Here is a 21,296-nt window from a genome sequence, read left to right on the forward strand (position 1 = left end):
GGGCATCTGCAACCTTCCAGCGCATGGTGTACCAGTTACTCAAGGAGATGGAGAATTTTGCCCTGATGTATATTGATATTTGTTTTTAGCCAGACGTGTCCCAAGTTAAACAAGTGCTGGACCAGCTCCAGGATACAGGACTGACTATGTGGCCTATTGGAACTCTTTGGTCCTTTGCTGCTGGAGGCCAAAGGGGCCGAAACTGGACTTTTCGACACTGCAGATTTACCTCCTGGCTTGCCACTAAATTACTATATAGACAAGACTTTAGAGGCTCCAACTGAGATAAATGCCTTATTGTGCCAGTCAGTGTGTGTCCTGGGCCTGAGGAGCACATTCTGGATAAACATGACTGAGAACAGGTGGGAGGGGGAAAACAGAAGCACGCGAGCTGATTTTCAGTGGTACTCACACTGCCTGGGTCCTGGCCACCGGTCCAGGGGGCTTTGAATTTTAATTTAATTTTAAATGAAGCTTCTTAAACATTTTAAAAACCTTATTTACTTTACAAACAAAAATAGTTTAGTTATATATTATAGACTTATAGAAAGAGATCTTATAAAAACGTTAAAATGTATTACTGGCACACGAAACCTTAAATTAGAGTGAATAAATGAAGACTCGGCACCCCATGTATGAAAGGTTGCCGACCCCTGCACTAGACACACTGACTCCTTGGAAATTTCTGCCTGCCAGCACCAAGGAATTATTAAATCATCGCTCCTCCTACCTACATTTAACAATTTAACATGTGACTTTAATGAAGAAGTCAAAGTAACCTCCGTTCACTTTATTTGAACTGCTGGGTGGGTGGGTGGAGGGGAAGGACTTCCTTCAAATCTTGAGTACTAGTAACACGCAGTAAGTAAATACAGAACATAAAGATAGTGTATTTATTAATCTTTTCCTGTAACACATTAATAAAAATGTATAGATCTTGTTTCTAACAGAAGATTTGGTTCCTAACCTCACTCCAATGTACACTTGTCAGCAATTGGATTCCCTGCATTCCAATCAAAGTGGATTATTCATCACCGTCAAAGTCCTCAAAGCTTTGTTTATTTTTACATTTGTTCATATGGTTAAAAATTTAATTTTGAAAATCCCTTTCAAAAATTCAGCATCTTAACAGGTTTTATAATGGGAGATGATGTGGGGTCCCATGGGGTTGCTCTGTAAATACAGTACATATACAAATGATTTGTGGAGCCCACTACATAAAGTGGGCAGTATTCACTGACCTGACAACACTGTACATTTTGAAATTATATATATTTTGAATGCTAAGTAAAACTGTGGTGTCAATGGGAATGTTTTATTTGAATATACTTTTCAAGCCCAAATAGCCCCCCCACCCAAAAAAAATGCTATAGGAAAGAGCATCTTTCCTTCATTTTGCAGAATAAACGAAGGATTTTGGGAAATGGGAAGAAACAACACATCTAAAGATGTACATCATCAAAATGCAAAAAAATACATTTCAAATTATTTGTAAAGCTTTATATTGTACTTGGGGGATTTAAAAAATAGAAGTCAGTAAGTCCCACTCAATACAAAATAATCCAATGAACAAAATATAAGTGCCAAACTTTGAGAAAAGTGGCATTGTGGAAAAAAAAAAAAAATCTGATGAGCATTTCCCCATCCCCAATACATTAAGTAAAATAAAACCCAACACCTTTCAAACCAAAATGAAACTTGAGAGATTGTTACAACACTGTACAGTTTACTCAGAATTAAGATTTTAAATTGTGGGGCGAGGGTGGGGCTAGTAGAATAAATCACACTCCAAAAGGGATCGTTAACACAATATGTGGACTGTAAGTAAAGTGCATGAAAGGAAGCCTGCTCAGCTAAATGAAGTAGACTGAAAGATCAGAAGTCAAGGGTCATTCACCAGAGCGGCAGCAGGCCCGAAAACCACACTGCAAGTTCTGGCATCCACTGGCGGTTTCAGCATGAGGACCTGCATAAAAACAGAACAAATGTGAAAGGAGGAAAACAGGGCTTTGTTCATCTTTAGGACTGCCCTGGCAACCTGGTTATTTATAAATTAGCTAATTTTGCACCAAGGAATGTAGGTTTAGAATTGAAGAATTCTGAAAAAATCTTCATCAGTATCCCTGTGTAAATGCATCCCACTGAATACTTAGGATTTTCCACTGGAAAATCTTCACACAATAAATTTGGCCGGTGCCTTAGTCCCATCCAAATAACATACATTCAGAGATCACAAATTGCAGGCTGAAATGTGCAACATTTTCAGATCAGCAAATTTAATAATATCCATTCTGCCAAAAACTAGCAGTCAGGAGTGGGATATTTTCAGAATGCACATTTAACCTCCATTTTTAAATCGCTCAGGCAGCTTTGTTAACCTTGTGGCACTATACAAATACACATTATTCAAAACTTCTATTTATGTGGATGCAGTTTTTAGCCTGGAACTTTTTCTGGGAAATGCTTCCATAATTAGCTAGACCTCCGAATTCTCACTAGAAATTCAAGACCATATAGAAAGCATCTTCACCCTTTAGAACACTTTTAGATCATGATTTTTTTCCCCAAACAAAGTATACAGAAGATCATTTGCAAGTTACATTTAATTTTTTTAAAGGAAAAAAAAAAAAAAAAAACACTAGGGCACTGTCAGAATGCAAAAATAAATTGAAAATATATCCCTGGTCTACTTCAATAACTTAAACTTGAAATGTAGCTTTACCCAACTTTGAAGGAAAAACAATCTTATAGCTAACATATAAACATATGTAGTCATACAAAAACTGTAGAATAAAAAGATGCAAACCAGGAGTACTGTGGATCTTAATAGATTTTCAGATTGATCCCCACACACAAAAGAAGCTGTCATTTGTTCATACGTTATACATTTTGATCTCTCTCACGCAGAAGTTGCATGAACTCAGACAGGAAACACTACTACTGAAATTCTACCAAACATCACTTACTTTCACTTACCGTTACACCTTTAAATTAAAATATTAAAAATAGCATATAAACACAAAGTAATCTGACTGCATTACCTTTCACACTACAGGATTTAATCTGATATGGCTGTATTCTTTTATTTTACCCTTTCAGAGACATGTACATTTTTTTTCCCCCACTGAGATTCACTTAAGCCTGGCTTCCAACATAATGCAACCACACACGTTCAGTTTAAATAGTGTGAGATTGTGCAAAGCTCTCCAGAACAACCCACCTCTTCCCCTCAATACACTGAAAATACAAACAAAAAACACAAGACATCATGTATTTTTAATACATTTTAGAATGTGATTACAGTCAGAAAAGTTATGCACCGACAACAGCATTTGAGTATCTCTGGCACCATTTGTTCTCAAGCAGTAACTTAAAGTCAAAAGTAATGAATTTCCAAGTAAAATGATTTCTGTAGGTTCCAGTACTGAAAGCAAAACCTGGTGTCTGGAAATCTGTTTTCTGCTTCATACTGCACACAAACAAGCAAGAATCTGGAGTAAAGAGTTTAGCTAGCAATTTTATTCATGCATAAGGCAGAATAAAATCCACCTGACATGTCTGCAGGATACTGGCTCCATGGTGCTGAAAACAAAAACTTGTGTTCATCAACAAACAACTGGTATCACTGGGAAGACAATGACCTGAAAAGGTAAAATGACAAAGTGCCATTTTACAGTAAATGTTTCTGATCAACTTTCTAATCACTGTGCCATATTTTGACCTTTGAGTCTTAAGCACTGAATGTGAGGGACCCTCTAGCTTTTAGCAGTGGAAGAGCGAAGCTTCTGGATAGTTGGTCTGGGGAAGAAGAGAATATATTATGGGCAGCAACACCTTTAAAATATGTACCCACTGCTTTCCTGCTACTGCCCAAAGGTAAAGTCTGTGGCCACCCAAAGCCACACATTTTAGAAAAATCTTTGAACCACAACCATTACTGCTAGACCTTGTCTGAGAGAATGTGACCAGAACCACAGGATTCCAGGTGAGACCATACCATTAGTTTATAAAATGACTTTTTATAAACTATAAACACTTTCAATATTGTTTTCCAACCTGTTCTTCATGCATGTTAACACTGCTTGCTTTTGTACCTGAGTGGTTACAGTTAATTTAAAACCCAGCAAATATATGAGGAGTTCCAAGTGTTGTTCCAAAGTACATTATCTTTCACTTGTAAATACGATTTAATCTGATACTGCACTCCCCCATTCTCCTAGCTTTGTTAGGTCCCTCTGAAGTTCCTCAAAATCTCCTCTATTCTTAACTAACTTAAATATTGTGTCATCTGAAAATTTTACCACCTCATTATTTTCCAAATCATTAGCAACTATATTAAAAACAAAACTAGTCCCAGTCAGTGGTGGATTAGCCACTGGGGCAACGGGGCCTGTGCCTAGGACCCCTGGCCAATTGGGGCGACCCCACACCCCACCCAGAGCTGTTGCTGGGGAGCAGGGAAAGCCTCTATGCCCCGATCCCATTTCCCTGGCAGGAGCGCTGGGGGAGGGGGGGGGCGGAGAGAGGGTTGATGATGGGGACTGACTGTGGAAGGCATGGGGAGGGGCCCCCACTTGCTCTGCCTAGGGCCCCACAAAACCGTAATCTGCCTCTGATCCCAGTAACCTTGAGGTACCCTACTAACCTTAAGCCATGCTGAAAATTAACTCTCTTTTCCTATTCTATTTTAGCCCTTTCCTAATCATAACAGTATTTTCCCTCTAACACTAGAAGTACTTCACAGCCTACTGAAGGTCTTTGTCAAAGTGAAACAACTGAAATTCCAAGTAAGTTATATTTACTCGGTCCTCCTGTACCGACTCTTTGCTGACATGTGGCTCCGGTGTGGGCTGTTGACCTGAACCGGGTCCAGACACTGCACACCGAGGCCAAGCTGCTTGGGGCAATCTGGCCAGGAAGGCTCGGACACCGGGCGGAGAGCAGCCTCCAGGAGGAGGGCCCTCAAATGGATGTCTCGCTCTTTGAGTTCTGGGACGAAAGTTCTTACAGATGCGACAGTTCTCCTTCACATGCGATTCCTCCAAGCATTTGAGGCAGCTGCTATGGGGGTCACTAACAGGCATAAGCCTGTTACAATCAGAGCAGGGCTTAAAACCCAGAGACTGGGGCAAGTCCCCACTGGGACTCTATCTTTAACTACACTACTTAATAACTACTATAAACAAACTATTTAGAAAGCCTTAAGACTCGAAGACTGAGGCTAGTCCTTGCGAGGCAAAAGAAAGGTGCTCCGACTAACCACCACGGGCGCTAAGAAGGAACTGAGAGGGCGTGGGGCCGGCAGTGCCTAATATACTGATGCATGGGTGTGGCATTCAAGAGGGTGCTACAGCCGACCCTAAGGATACCGCTAAAGCAAAAATCTCCAGCGGCCGTGCACGTGGGCGCACACACACCTAGAATAGAATCATCATGAGCAAGCACTTGAAGAACCCACCGATTCTCTCCCATTCTTCCTGGTTCTGATATACTTAAAAGAATTTCTTGTTTATTTGTTTCTTTAACTAGGTTCACTATATCTGAGTACCATTTACATGTGCTACTTGCTCTTCAAATTCCATCTTTACCTTCCTAATTTCAATCTTACATTTTATCTGCCATAATTTATGTTCCTTTCTATTGGCTTAATTTAGGCTGGACTTCCAGTTTCTGAAGGATCTCTGTTTGGCTCAAATAGCCTCTTGAATCTTGCCATTTAACCATACAATTTTTGTTTCCTGGTATAACTGAAGTGGTATAAACCCCTAGGGCTAGCATGGATGCAATTATACCAATACAAAATCTGCATGTGGGCCAGGTCTTAAAGTGGGAATCTGAAAACTCCCAACACGTCTACAGAACTGATCCACTGTGCCCTCTACAAAGAGCCTCCAAATCAAGTGAGTGAAAGCCTCCTGCAGTGGACAGGCAGCACCATTTATGAAAAAGATCTGAAAACAGGTTGTGATTGAAAGTAAAGCCCTTTGAATGCCATAAATGACGAAGAGAAGTCTGCATCATTCACAATGTGCTAAATACCATACTTCAGGGTCCATTTTTTGTGTTGAAATAGACTAAGAATGAGGATTTTTCCAATATGATTCCAGAACATATCTTCCCCCAAAATAATCCATGATAAAGTGATGAGAAAGTATGAAATACTTAAACAATCTATAGACATGTAGAGAACAGTTATTTAATCTTTGTGCAGTGCTTAGAAATATAGTGCTACATATGTGCAAAGTATTACTAAATTAAAGCAACAAATTTAAGATGATGCAGATGAGAAGTTATTTTAAACTAACAGTTTAGTTTATTGCCAATTATCAATTTTCCTGCAGTTACTTTGAGAAACATCAAAGTGATAGAAGAATAACTTCAGCAATCATCTCTGGAGTGGAATGTAGGACACTGCAACACCAATAAAATGAAGAATACAATATCCAACAAACTGCAGACCAGATTTAACGACAGAGAATGTATTATCCAAATGAAAATGCTGCTGGGACATGACGGCTAACTCTTTGAGCCCTTGCACCGGGTAAAAAGGTTGTGGTCTTGATTATGCTCAGCTTAGGACTGTGGTTCTCAACCAGGTGTACGATGCAGAGGTCCTCCCGGAGGTACATCAATTCATCTAGATATTTGCTTAGTTTTACAACAGGCTACATAAAAAGCACTAGTGAAGTCAGTACAAACTAAAATTTCATACAGATAATGACTTCTTTATACTGAAATATGTACAATATTTATATTCCAATTGATTTATTTTATAATTATATGGTAAAAATGAGAAAGTAAGCAATTTTTCAGTAATAGTATGGTGTGACATTTTGTATTTTTATGTCGGATTTTGTAAGCACGTAGTTTTTAAGTGAGGTGAAACCTGGAGGTTTTTCAAGACAAATCAAAGTCATGAAAGGGATACAGTCATCTGTAAAGTTGAAAACCACTGGTATAGGAGATCATTAAAATTCTATGACCCTTCTCCTAAGAGTAATTTAGGCAAGTAAATTTTGTCTCCCTAAATTACCCCGACATAGTAATTGTTTACACAGCATCCAAAAACATGCTGGATGCTTTACAGAACAAACAAAAGGACATAGTTTCTGCCCTGAAGATCTTATAATCTAATTTTAGATATGATGCAGTAAGTGAGGTTAAGGACCAGCATTAGAGCAGTAGGATTGCAAAATTACTCAAGCTTGTGCATATACATCTCTGTGCTACAATAAGAAGTGCTTTTTTTTGTTTTTTAATAAATAAGACATTTCTTGTGGGCAGCATAAAAGAACCAAGACTTAATGGGCTGGGAGGAGTTGAAGAGACTTGTGGCTTGGTAGACTAGATTTGGGAAGGTGTTCCATGCATTAGGGGGTGGAAGTGGAAGAAGACATGGAAAGAGTGGCAGGTAAAGTACATGAACAGGTCATCAAGGCTGGAATCACTGGCAGAATGGAGGAAGAGAGGGGAATGACATACGCAACTAGCTCAGATGTAGGAGACAGGTTTGCACAGGCCTTTGAAAAAGACATTGTGCAGAATAGGAAATCACTTAGGAATTTAAACGGGGGAGGCTGACATGATCAGATCAGCTGACAAGGAAGATCATTTTAGCAGCTGCATCCTGGATCCAATGGAGAAAAGCAATGAGAGCACTGAGGAAGCCTGAGAAAAGAGAGGGTGCAGTAGCTGAGATGCAGGGCATAAGTATAAAAATGTTAAGTATTGGAATACCGAGCAAGGGTGGGTTTTGTTAAAATATTTACCTTCACCTCCAGTATTAGGGCCCAATCCAGCTCCAGCTGAGGTCAATGAAATCTTTCCATCAACTCCAATGGAAGTTGGATTAGACCCTCAAGTTGTCAGTTTAGCTTTGCTTCTACTGTTAAAGTTCTGCCAAGTTCCACCTCAGAGCTAAAGTAACATGCCTTCAGGATGAAAAGCACTATACAGATGAAGTTACATATACAAGAAACACAGTGAGCCAGTGGGGATTGTTGATTTTTAAAGAATATTTAAATAATTCAGAACCATCAAATCATGCATAGTTAGCTTATATAAAACTGTGTGATGTCATTAATATTACCCTCAATCTCCTCTCTTGCCCTCCTCTTTTGTTACACTTACTTGTTGCATCTTGACTATATCAGAGTACAAGTTGTTGGGGCAGAAACCGTGAGTTCATATGAATTTGTACTGCATCAGGTACAGTGGGATTCAATACTGACTGAAGTTTTGGGGGGTTACCAAAATATAAATAATATAGCATACACACTCACTAGTTCATCTAACCCTGAAGATTTCCCCTCCCCCCTCCCAGTTTAGCCCATCAAACAAGGTAATACCAAGAGAAGGATTAGAGGATTGGGCAAGTATATATCAATCATTCTGAGACCATAACTGCTCACATTTTAGAGAAGTGAAATACTCCTCTATGTATTATCTAAGGACCTACCTGTCCTTCATAGCAAGTCCTCAAAATCCACATTTAACAAAGAAATCTTCACAATGTATATTTGCAAGCAGTTCAGGGAAGATGACAAAAGCCTTTTTTTTTTTTTTTAAATGGTCATAACACACTCATTCTACTACAATAAATGCATAAAAATAGCTGCATCTGTTCTCCTAGGCTCTGCACCGCTCAATGCTATCAAAGTAGGCATAAAGGGTCACTGAAGGTAGCCTACATCTATTCACTGTGCCTTCTCTGCCTCCTCATTAGCATAAAGAGGGCAGAAGTGGATGCAGGAGTCAGCGTTGAGAACAGGCAATGAAAATAACTAAAGTAAAAATGGGAAAGTCAAACATTCCCCTCAGAGAAACCCAAACCCTTCAATTATACTCCGTTACAAACCAACCATAAAGTTTCCCTGAAGTGAAGCTGGAACCTAATTCGCTGTACAAAGCCTAATTCACTATCTTGGTACCACTGTGAGCTAGTAAGGGGCAAAAACAACAACACAAAGCTAGCACCACATCTTCCACAAAGGAGGAAGTGGGACATACAAAGCATCTCAGCATTAGCAACGTTAGCACTGACCACAAGGAAAGGAGATGCCCTCTGTGAACACACATACATCAATGCTCTAGTATTATGGATTGTTCTGCACATTGATCAACATGATCTCTCTCCTCCATGCTACTAGCACTTAGCCTTAGTCTCATGGGCCCACATGACTAGTGTCACTATCATAAGAATGCAATCCCACTGAGGGTTTGGGGTTTATTTGGAGTTGTTCGTTGTGCTGAGGATAACCGATAAATCTGAGAGATATTTCCATCCTTTGTTACTTACATTTAATTAAGATGCAAGATACAAGGAATCACAAATATGTTTCCTTAAGTAATATTCACCTATACTATATAAATGCTCTCAAACTATTTGAAATTTTTAAAAATCCAGTGTAACAAACACAGAAGAAACTGAGGCAAAGGCTAACCTGATAAACCACAGAACTCACTGCTATACTACAAAAAAAAGTTTAAAAATTCTCCAAATCAAAACCTCGAGCCCCAAAGGTTATAATGTACTTTACAAAATGACATTACCGTTAATGTTGTCACAGTAGTAAAAGTGTTCATCGTTTAAAGAAGGGCATGCAGCAACCAAATCCTGCAGGCCCACACCAGTTACAGTAAGACAACCCGAGAGATTAAGGTGTTCCAAATGCGGCAGTCCTCCTCCCAAGGTCAACGCCCTACGATCAAAGAGAAAGTCAAAACATGTTAAGACAGAACAAAGAACTGGATTGCAGTCAATGCAGATGCTTCAGCTGCGTTGCCAAGTTCATGGATTTTCTAAAATCAAGCAATGTTAGCATTGACATAAGGGAAGGTGATGCCCTATGTCAATACCCCTATGTCAATGCTCAAGTATTCTTTTTATAAAAATCAAAGGAGTTGTTAATGTAGTTGTCAGCCTTGAACTTGTCAATTTTGTATTCAATAATTAGATGAGATTACTTCAGTATGTATATTATTACCTGAGCTTCCCTCTGCTTATTACAAGGAGTGCCTACTGCAGATGCTAAAGCAAAGTTATTATTTAAGGCAATTAGAAAAACAAGAAATTAGAGCTTCTTCTTTCTCCTCCTTATTCCAGGTCCCTTTTTTGCCACTCTTTTCCTTCGAAAGGGAAGCTCCAGACTGCCCAAGCAACTAGGCTGAGTGGGTTAGAGTTCTGTCTGTTATAAGATTAGAGCCAGCACAGACCAGAACAAAATTCCTCACTCAGCTCTGCACCAACATCTGAACTCCTGCCAGGGCTCAATCCAGATAGTAAATGTCCAGTTGCCCAGTCGGGGCTAGAAGTCAGCCTTACTTTTTCAGAAAACCCAGAGCCAAACAACATCCCCCAAACAAATGACTTTAGCCAGAGATGTTCAATTCCATAACTTGTGGAACTGTTCCCAGTTTCTTCTTGTCCCCAGACAGTAACATCCAGAAGTTTAACTTAGATTGTGACCAGGTCCTCTTGCTACACAAGAGAAAGGTGCAGTTCTTCTACAGAACCCACTGATCTGCACACAGAACCTTTGTTCAACACTGGTGGTGCCTCTGGTTTTTACAGAGGAGAACAACTTTAGAGCTGCAAGTCTGAGCTTAACTCAAGTACTGTTTTTAATTATCAGGGACTAATGCCACATTGTATTAACACACCTTTTTGATTTTAAGAACAGGTGATTCCCACATTTTATAACAAAGTTGATCTTTGTGCTATTTTATACTTTGTTATTGGATGAGAGGCATTTAAGAAGTGAACTCAATGGATGTTTTGCCAGAATACGGACCACAAAACTAGCCACTGTGTATTAGATTCACCTTATCATTTGTTTGGTGCAGAAATAGTACCACACTGCGAAGTTCAGGGCCAGATTTGAACTTGTCCTAAATTCAGGCACAATAAGATAGAGGGTTTTGATTCAGTGCCATCTTTGGTATTATGTACATGTTTCATTCAATATACACACATTTATGGTGATATGGTCAAAGATAGCTAGAGCAAATGATAGGTGCTCCTTTTAATTTAATTTTGTAAAAACTGAAATTTTACATATGTTTTTAAACAAGAATAGAAAATATTACACATACACAATAAGACTAAATTAAAGTCACTATTGCAATCCCAACTTTTAATTATTTTAAACAGTGTATTTTTAATGCTACATTCATTTAGGTTGTGGTGTTTAATTATCTTCTTAATGTGAGCCTTTATACACTCAGTTTTAAAACCTGTATTCCTAAAGCTGTATTTAAGAATCTATATGCTAACTGAAACCAATGAGAGGAAGGCATTGCTCACACCTCTGAAAATCAGGCCAATGGGAAAATTTTAAAACTTGACACTTTATACCATGACACCTGTATTTGCATGACTTTATAATAAATCTTTAAACGTGCAGCATGGTGACAAAAAACAAAAAATTGCAGAAACTTTATTAAAAAAGTGACTGATCTACAGTCTGACACATCAGTGGTTTTCTGTCTTCTCCAAAGCAAGGAGTGCTTGTGTTTAAATTATTTCATTATGTGTTTTGGTGTTCCTCATGAAAATAGAGAAAAAGCTCCTTTCCCTACCCTGTCCTCCACTTAGAGAGAGCAGCAGCTCATGAGTCTGGAAATATGTATTGTGATGCCACAGAGGTAAAGCCTTGTGTGACTGAAGGTCTTAGGAGACTGCTATGCTGCATGTTCACAAATGATTTTTTTAGTCTTCCCTAAACCATGGGCACCAAGTCCTTAATATCCATGTCAAGCTTCATTTGCTATGCACTACAGACACTCCCCGGGTTACGCAAGACCCGGGTTACGCAAATTCACACTTACGGAAAAAGTTCCATAAGCCAGAAACAGGATTTTTGAGTTGCAGAAATTTTTGCGTAACGTATGGGTATACGTTTCTGACTTACGCAAAGCTTTCCAGAATGGAACGATTGCGTAAGTCAGGGGGCGTCTGTATATATCATCTCACACACAACTTGTTCTTGTTTACATACAGTTTATGCCCAATTCTGTACCTGAACATTTTTAAAGGAGACACTACTCTAGCTTTTCAGGTTTTCACATAGTAAGCCAATGAACCAGCCATGAATTCCTTGCTGAAGATGTATATACTTCTAAGGATTGATTCCAAAACCCACCCAAAACTGCTGTCCATAAAATGTTGATGCATCTTCAGACAGATAAAAATACATATCTTCTGGGGATTCAAAAATTCTTTCTTTCAGGGAAAAACTACTGCAAATTTTTAGAACTAGTGCCACAAAGCCAAAATTAAATTAAGTCATAAAACATGAAAAGTAACCACATAAAAGCTAAGCTTTAAACTTCTCCCGCAATCACTACCAGGAAAATACTATGTCGATCAGGCTATTAAAATTCAGTCATCATTTAACTATCCCTATACATCTCTGAATATGGAGCACTTTGCATTAATACAATTCAAAATGTTTCTTATTTTTATAAGAACGACATACGATCTCATCTTGGCAAGCTTAATTTGAGCCCATTGTGTAACAGGGCTCTGTTGCCTTCATCTCATTTGATAGCTTTCAAGGAAGAAAAAGCTAGGACGTTCTCTTTGATGACTGCAATAGCTCAAAAATGGCTACTTACCTGAGACCGTGGTCTGTGATCTGATAACATCCAGACAGGCTGAGGAACTGAAGAATTCGTGCAGTCTCTTGGTCTGATTTTTCACTCCCAGAGTATGCAAAGTCTTTTCCCTCTGACTGTCTAGTCCTTGTTGCTTTTTTACACAGTGTAGAGGACTCTGGAAGTGCTTGTATAGTTCTTAGTGCTGTCCCAGCACAACAAAATGAGTGACTGCAATAAGTAAAGGCAGTAGAAGCACAATGCTGCTGCCAACAGACACTAGTCCTTAGTCCAACAATGTCTTTATTGTAACAGGATGCTGAACAACTATAACTGGATGCTGGTTCCACCACACAAAGTCCCTCAATATTTCTGCGTCGCCCCACAGCAGCATCTTCAATATCAGCCAGATCATCTGCATCTAGCACCCAGACATAGGCAGAGCTGAAACTTTCTGAGCTGACAGGGTTAGTCCAATAGTGCTCATTACCTTCTTCCTTGATAAGAGGTTCATTAGTTATATCATGCAAACTGTACTTCCGGTTGGACTGCATGGTAATGTCTTTGTTTCTCCATACAGTCTTTGCACTTCGGTTTCTGCAACTTTTCAGAACTCCTTTGTTGTTGTGAGCTGATAGGATTCCCAAAGCTCTGGAAATCTTCTCCATGGCCACATCTGTGATTTTTTCACAACCAGACAGATCAAGATGGCGAAGACTCTGACAACAACCAACCCACGACCAACTGAAATCAGAAAAGGATAAATTTAACATACAGTTCTATGTATGTTTGTAAATGCTCTTAATGAACAAACATAGGTAGGTAAGTAGTTTTCTGACTTTTGTAGAGAAGTTAGATATTGAAATTAATTCATTAAGTGTTTATATTACATGTGCCTCAGCGCTGAAGGGACAGAAGTAAAATGTTAACAAATTTAAAAATAGGATTTGGCACTCATACTACAGTGAGAAGTACTTTTATAAATGCCTAAAAAGAGTAAGGCTATCTAAAGAATGGAATGAAATATGCTCAGTAATGTTATTTAAAACACTAAGTATGGGTGGCAAAATTACAACATTTTAGCCACCAGAGGTCCACAACTACTGTTTAATAATTTCCAAAATGATTTGTAAGACAAAGTGAAGCTACTGGAAATCTCTGTAGTTGAACAATTCTCAGAAGCAGTTCTTGTTCGATATAGATATAGAGAGGAGAGAGAGAGAGAGTTGCCAAAAGAGCTGTCCTAATCTACTGGAAATTCGCAAGCAACTTGAACACTGCAAGATCATACAATGGCTTGAGCAAGCTGGCAAATGTGGAAAAGATATTATACTCTGCCATCAGAAAATATGAAATTTGGCCCTTGTTTTTAAGTCTTTCAGACTAATAGTTCTTTATATGTTATAATTCCTACTGTTACAGTTTTTCAAGCTTGGCTGTTGTTTGTATTAGTGTATTTAATGTATATCCTCCTCTCGATTCCCTTGCATTCCACTTTAGTAAAGTATTTAAAACAGAGGATATTTGGATTCCAGGAGCCCTAGGAGCATATTAGCGTCACAATACAACTCCATTACTGAAGTTGAAAGATTAGAGCTTGCACTGGAAACAAATTTGGTCTTTTGACAATAAAAGCAAAAAAATCCTGCACCTTTTAGCCTGAAATCTCTCATCTTTAGTCTTAAAAAAAAAAAAAAAAAAATCTTTTGCTTAACATTAATGGAGTAAGTCATTTTTGAATTATGGACTTAAAAAATGGAAAAAATAAGCACATTTTTAGGAGTAAAGATGTTCTTTTTTGCCCACCCATAGCTAAAAATAAATTGCCCTGAAAATTCAAATTTATTTAGATGTACTAAATTACATTTAGGACTAGTCCAAATATAGTTTCCGAATTAAAAATTAGGAAAGGTAAAAAAATGTTAGTTGAAACCTTCCAAGTACCTTGGCAGGGACTGTAACTTTCATCAGATGCTTGATAAAAATTTCTTAGGAGTTACAAGCTCTGCAAGTGAATAACTTCCAGAGGGTCAGCATCCCTCATGGAAGTTCTATATGGCCTTGAAGAAGCAATGACATCTTTTAGCACGTGACAGAGCATTGCCACCAGCTTGACATTTGAAACAGACTTTAAATGTTGTGCTAAGGAATCTTTTGCTCAGACGTTACATGCTCCACCACCATAACTTTGAGAGCTTATAATACAATACAATATAGATATACCTATCTCACAGAACTGGAAGGGACCCTGAAAGGTCATTAAGTCCAGCCCCCTGCCTTCATTAGCAGGACCAAATACTGATTTTGCCCCAGATCCCTAAGATCCCTCAAAGTTTGAACTCACAACCCTGGGTTTAGCAGGCCAATGCTCAAACCACTGAGCTATCCCTCTCCCCAACCTTCATTAGCCCCTCACTTACAACATACATGCTGTTAGAACATGCAATTTCAGCCCGATCTATTAGTGCAGGATCTATTAGTGCAGATCCCGCATCCAAACAAAGTCCCAATGACACCAATGGAACTTCTACAGCCTCATCTGTAAAAGTGAAATCAACAGAACTCCACCCAAGCAAAGGGGTCCATGACACCTGATCACAATGCAGTATTTGAACCCTCTTACAATTAGTGCTCTAAGCATTACAAACTATATCAGCTCTAGAGCTACAGGGAGAAAACCCGAGACACTCTTGACTACTACATGAAAGGAAGGTTATGTACTTTATAGTAACTGGAGTTCTTCGAGATGTGTGGGCCCTATATGTATTCAATGTGGGTGCAAATGTGCTCCATGAGCCTGGGACCAGAAGTTCTTCAATAGCAGCGTCCATTGGTCCATGCCTGCACCCTATGCCTCCTCATCCTCCCAACGAGGGCATAAGGGGCAGAGAGGACCAATCACCTCTCCAGTTTCTTCTCAACCGCAAATCACAAGAAAACTAAAGTAGAAGGGAAGGAGGGCACGTCATGAATACCAATAGGGAACACACATCTCAAAGAACTCCAGTTACTATAAGGTACATAACCTTCCTTTCTTCTTTAAATGCTGGTGCTTATGGTTATTCACTGAGGGTGACTCCCAAGAAGAAGTGCTCATTGAGGAGGAGGGTTGCAAGAAACATTCTGCACCACAGACTGAAGGATCGCTGAACCAAAGGAAATATCTTCAGCCAAAGCTTAAATTAGGGCATAATGCCTGGTGAAAGTATGAATGGAGCCCCAAGTCGCTGCTCTACATATTTCTGAGAGAGGAATTCCTTGCAGGGAAGCCTTCAAAGCCGCTTGTGGTCTGGTTGAGTGGCTTCTGACAGCCTGAAGTTGAAGGGCTTTCATAGGAGTGTAAAAACGGAGGTTGCAGTTGTGAAAGTCTTTGGGAAAAAGAAAAACTTCCCCTTTCACTCTTTCGGCAATAATGACGAACAATCTTGGAGACTTCGAAGAAAGGGTCTTGTCCCATGTAAGTGTAAGACTAAAGTCCTGCATATATCCAGTGAGTGGGGCTATGAAGTGAAGTGAAATTCAGAAGGCAAATTTAGGGATGAACAACATGGGATGCAACCTCAAAGATACTTTATCTCTGTGAAAGACCATGCATGGAGGATCCACCAGAAGGGCCTTCAGCTCACCTATTCTCCTAGCAAAGGTAATCACCATAAGGAAGGCAACCTTCATCGAAAGGTAGGACTGGGTGGGACCTTGACAGGTCATCTAGTCCAGTCCCCTGCACTGAGACAGGACTAAGTACTATCTAGACCATCCCTGACAGATGTTTGTCCAACCTTTTCTTAAAAACCTCCAGGGACGGAGACTCCACAACCTCCCTAGGTAATTTGCTCCAGTGCTTAATTACCCTGACAGTTAGGAAGTTTTCCTAATGTCTAACCTAAATCTCCCCTTGCTGCAACTTAAGCCCATTACTTCTTGTCCTGTCCTCAGTGGTGAAGAACAATTTATCACCTGTCTCTTGATGATAACCTTTTACGTACTTGAAGACTTATGTCTCCCCCTCAGTTTTCTCTTCTCCAGCCTAAACAAACCCAATTTTTTCAATCTTTGCTCATAGGTCATGTTTTCTAGACCTTTAGTCATTTTTGTTGCTCTTCTCTGGACTTTCTCCAATTTGTCTATAACTGGACATAATACTCCAGTTAAGGCCTTATCAGTGCTGAGTAGAGAAGAATTATTTCTCATGATTTGCTTACAACTCTCCTGCTAATACATCCCAGAAGGATGTTACTTTTGCCAAAAAAAAAAAGTGATTATATTGTTGACCCATATTTAGTTTGTGATCCACTAGAACGCCTCTCCTTCCTCCTCTTCTCCCCCCGATCCTTTTCTGCAGTACTCCTTTCTAGATAGTCATTTCATATTTTGTATTTGTGGGGATTCATTATTCCTTCCTAAATGCAATACTTAACATTTGTTCTTTTTTAATTTCATCCTACTTAAATCAGACCATTTATCCAGTTTGTCAAGATCATTTTGAATTCTAATCCTGTCCTCCTAGTAGGAAGCAGGAGTCAAATGGGCACTCATAAGTGAGGATGAGTTTCAGGTCCAAGGTATAAGCAATTTTAAATACCAGAGGGCATGTCCTTATGATACCCTACAGGAACTTCATAGTAGTGGAGAGTAAGCACTAAAGAATAGACGTTATATATAAATAGCCACCAAACATACACTTATAGAACTGATGGACAGGCCTGCTGTCTTCAACAAGAGAAGATATTCCAGGATTACATGGATTCCTGATTCCTCAAGATTTTAAGTCGTGCTGATCACTTCACAGGGAGAATCTCTTCTCTGTAGTCTTTAAGGACGGATTGGACATTTGTTGTGGATGGGTCCTGCTTTGAGCAGGGGGTTGGACTAGATGACCTCCTGAACTCCCTTCCAACTCTGATATGCTATGCTTCTATGATGCTATGAATTGTCCATCCAAAAACTATGCCACCAGATAGAAAGAAGCCGAGGTGAAGGTGGAAGTGGCTGATCCTGCCATTTTTCTGAGACAGTAGGTCTCAGAACAGTTATATGTGAATGCATGGGCATGAGGCCAACTGCAGGATGGTAGTGAACCAGAACGGTCTCAGGCATCAGGGAGATATCAGGATCACTGCTATCCTGTCCAGCTTGATTTTCCTGAGGACAGAGTTGTAAGAGGATGGGAGGGAAGCAGTACATCAGCAGGTCAAAACATCACACATCCCTTCTGGAGCTGAGGTTCAGAGCCACTCTGGAGCAAATCTGTGAAGCCCTTTTCATTCCACTGAATTGCAAAAAGCTCCCAGGATGGGACACCCCAGAGATGAAAGATGTATTGCGCTACTGATGGGTGAAGCTCCGACCTGTGATCCCTATGGAAACACCTGCTGAGGCTGTCCACAAAGGAGTTCATTGCACCTGCAATAAAGTACTGCTGAGAGAGTAATCAGATGAGGGATACACCAATTCCAGAGCTGGACCCCTGTTTGCAGACTGGGATGGATCTTGATCCTCCCTGTTTGTTTATATAATAGACAATAGTCATGTCTGAGCTTCCCTGGATATGAGCAAACCAAATAAGGGGTAGGAACATCTTGCATGTTTCGTGGACCGCCTGAAGCTCAAGAAGATTGATACGTAGCCTAGATTCCTATGGGGACCAGGAATGCCAAGCTGTCTGGTTGAATAAGTGTGCTTCCCATCCCAGAAGGGAGACATCCATGATGAGTGTCTTTGCAGGTGGATTGGAAACAAAGAGGACCCAACGCATACTGTATTCTTGGTCCCCCGCCAAATGAGTAATGGCAACACGTTCCAGGGGAGCAAGACCTTCTTGCCAAAGAGTCTCTTCTTGCTGCATAGACCAACCTCAGCCAAACCCGGAGGCCTAAGCAGGAACAGGCCATCATTTGAGGACTGAGATGAAGTTGGGCGACCATTATGAGGAATCAGTCCTGAGGTATGTAGGCCCTTGCCACGATTGAGTTCAGTTTCACTCCAATACATTCTGTAATCTGTACTGAAAGTGCTCTGGATCTACAGTGAAATGAAGAAATCTCCTGCAAACTGGGTGAATATCCAAATGAAAATATGCATCTTTCGGATAGAGGGCAACAATCTGGTCACCTTTGTTTGTGGAGGAGATTATTGAGGTCAGGGGTGTCACTGAATGAAGTAGACGTTTAGCTGTTTGATCCAGGATGGGTCTCCAGCCCCCATTCTTTTTGGAGGTGAGGAAGTATCTTGAGTAAAAGCCCTTCTCCTTGTGAGAAGAGGGCACAGGATGTCTTGTTCCCAACTGGATTAGGGAGTCCCCCTCCTATTTGAGAATCCTCTTATGAGAGCAAAAACAACCAGGAGTCCGGTGGCACCTTAAAGACTAACAGATTTATTTGGGCATAAGCTTTCATGGGTAAAAAAAACCTCACTTCTTCAGATGCATGAGAGGAGTTCCTGAAAAGGGATGGGGGGGGGGGGGGGCAGACAAGAATTCTAGGATGTAGCCAGTTGAAATGATGTCCAAAATCCATTTGTCCTATGTGATAAGGTGCCACATCAGGAGAAAACAGGCCAGGCATCCACCAAAAGGGCTCAGGAGAACAGGTGGTATGGAAACTAGTTGGTGGCTCTCAAGCATCCCATCAAAATGCCTTCTTGGTAGGCAGTTGGGACTGAAGAGGGGAGGGCGGTGGTGTGGAGTGTCTGCCACTATGGACCCTCTGTCATTTTCTAAGGGGCTCCTAGATCCCTTGGTAGAAAAATGACTGAGGTGGTGTGTGGTAACCAGAAACAGCAGCCTGGAATATTTCCAAAGAGGTGCCAGGGTATAGATCCCCAAAGAGCAGACGGTAGCGCAAAAATCCTTGCGAGTGTGCAATGACTTCTCTATCTTTTCACTTAAAAGATAGTTACTGCAAAGGAGAAATCCTGAACCATCACCTGAACATTCTAAGGAAGCCCCAAGGACTGCAACCTGAAGCCCATCTCATAACCACCAAGGCAGGCATGCAACGTGATGCTACATCCACTGCATTGAGAAATGCTTGGAAGGTCAATTTTGGAACCAGATTTCCCTCATCCAGGATGGCCTGGAAATGGGACCTAAATTCCTTCAACAATTTAGAGAATTTCAACAGCTTATTGTAATTCATGAAGTCATACTTGGACATCGATGCCTAGTAATTTGCTATGCGGAATAGTAAGCTAGCCAATTAAGAAGTTCTTTCTGCTAAAGAGATATCTCTTGGTGTCTTTGTCAGGAGGGGTGGAACTGGGTTGGTGCATCCTGCTTCACTCAATGACAGCCTGTACCATTAAGGAGTTAGTATTAAAGGTTGGTAAAGAAATATTCTACTCCCTTGGGTACGAACAAAATATTTCTTTTAAGCCCTCTTCAGGGGCAGGGCACAAGTACCAGATATATGCCAAATCATTTTACAAGGCTCCAATACGACCCTGTTGATGGGGCATACCACCTTAGAGGAAGCCATAGCTTGGAGAAAATCCAGGAATTTTTGGGTAAGATCCTGAATCAACTGTAGTGGGACCTGAAGAGATTAAGCTATCCTCTTCAGGAGGCCATGGCACTGCCTGTAATCATCTGGTGGCAAGGGAGAAGCTGGTGTCACTGCCTCCTCTGGGAGGATGAAGAAAGCACTGCCAAGGGATCCAGTGGTTCCCATTGTTCCTCCTTAACAAGTGCTTCTGTAGGAACTTGGGCTATTGTTGGCAGTGATACTCAGGATCCTCATACACTGGCACGTGATATTAATCCCAAGAGCCCCAACAAGGTCAGTGGACAGGATCATAAAGGTGGCCCCATGTGGGGTACTGTTGGTCCCTTAGCAATACTGTGCTTTATGAAGACATCCGAAAGACTTTATAAGTCCTGTTAGGGCTGATAACCTAGTTAAGAGCTATCAGGGGAACCATGAGTATTGGATCATTTTCATCTGACAAGCAGGAGTTGTCAGGCTCTTGTAGCCAAGCCAATAGGTATGTATCGTGACCCTGACAAGCTACAGACATAAGCCGATGAATAGTACATTGACAGTGCTGGAGCCTCTGCCTGACGGCTGGAGCTCAGGATTGACAAATGGTGAGTTGATAGTGTGGGGACAGCACTCTCTTAACATTCTCTCAGCAGAATCGGTCCAAGAGGATCAGAGATTCAGGATACACACAGAATGCCAGATCTTCAAGCAGAGCATATTGGGATTTCACCAGAGGAGAGGTGGCAGGCATCCTGGTTGGATCTGCCAATGCTTTCTTTGAAGCAGCAGACTTCTACTGGATTGGTGCAAACTATGCAGAGGGCAAACAGTCCCTTCTGCCTCTCTGTGTGGTATTGGATTGGTCCTACCCATTCAGCATACAATTTCAGGGCACTGGTACCTCTCAGTACTGTCGATAACACTACTCTACAGCCAAAATGCTTCTGAAATAAATGTAGTCAAACTTTACTAATTCTGGGTCACTGAGAACGAAAATGATGCTTAAAATTGTTGATTGGCTCTAGTTTTCAAGATATGCTATTGGGTCAGTATATACCACCCTTGACTTGGGAATGGCGGAGGATAAGTGAGTTATAAAGGGAAGGGATCTCAATTTAAACCAGAAATGACTAAAATACATCTTTGACTGGATCTATGAATAAATCTATGACTGGGTTTGGACAGTACTTGCTTTTTAGGCAAAACAATGAATGATGCAAT

The 21,296-nt window shown here is 40.4% G+C and overlaps 1 protein-coding gene across 2 annotated transcripts in view; it reads right to left on the minus strand.

Moving 5' to 3' along the window:
- Positions 1-879: 879 nt before the first annotated feature.
- FBXL5 (F-box and leucine rich repeat protein 5) overlaps positions 880-21,296 on the minus strand; it is a 54,553-nt gene continuing 34,136 nt past the window's right edge. For both annotated transcript variants that reach the window (XM_054029347.1, XM_054029346.1), the window contains exons 9-11: positions 12,619-13,341; positions 9,553-9,701; positions 880-1,966 (exon numbers count right to left, since the gene is read on the minus strand). In XM_054029347.1, coding sequence (XP_053885322.1) covers positions 1,890-1,966; positions 9,553-9,701; positions 12,619-13,341 — 949 coding nt within the window. In that variant the 3' untranslated portion in view covers positions 880-1,889. The remainder of the gene's footprint in view (positions 1,967-9,552; positions 9,702-12,618; positions 13,342-21,296) is intronic.

This window comes from Malaclemys terrapin, chromosome 5 (assembly GCF_027887155.1).
Source record: "Malaclemys terrapin pileata isolate rMalTer1 chromosome 5, rMalTer1.hap1, whole genome shotgun sequence".
NCBI lineage: Eukaryota > Metazoa > Chordata > Testudines > Emydidae > Malaclemys > Malaclemys terrapin.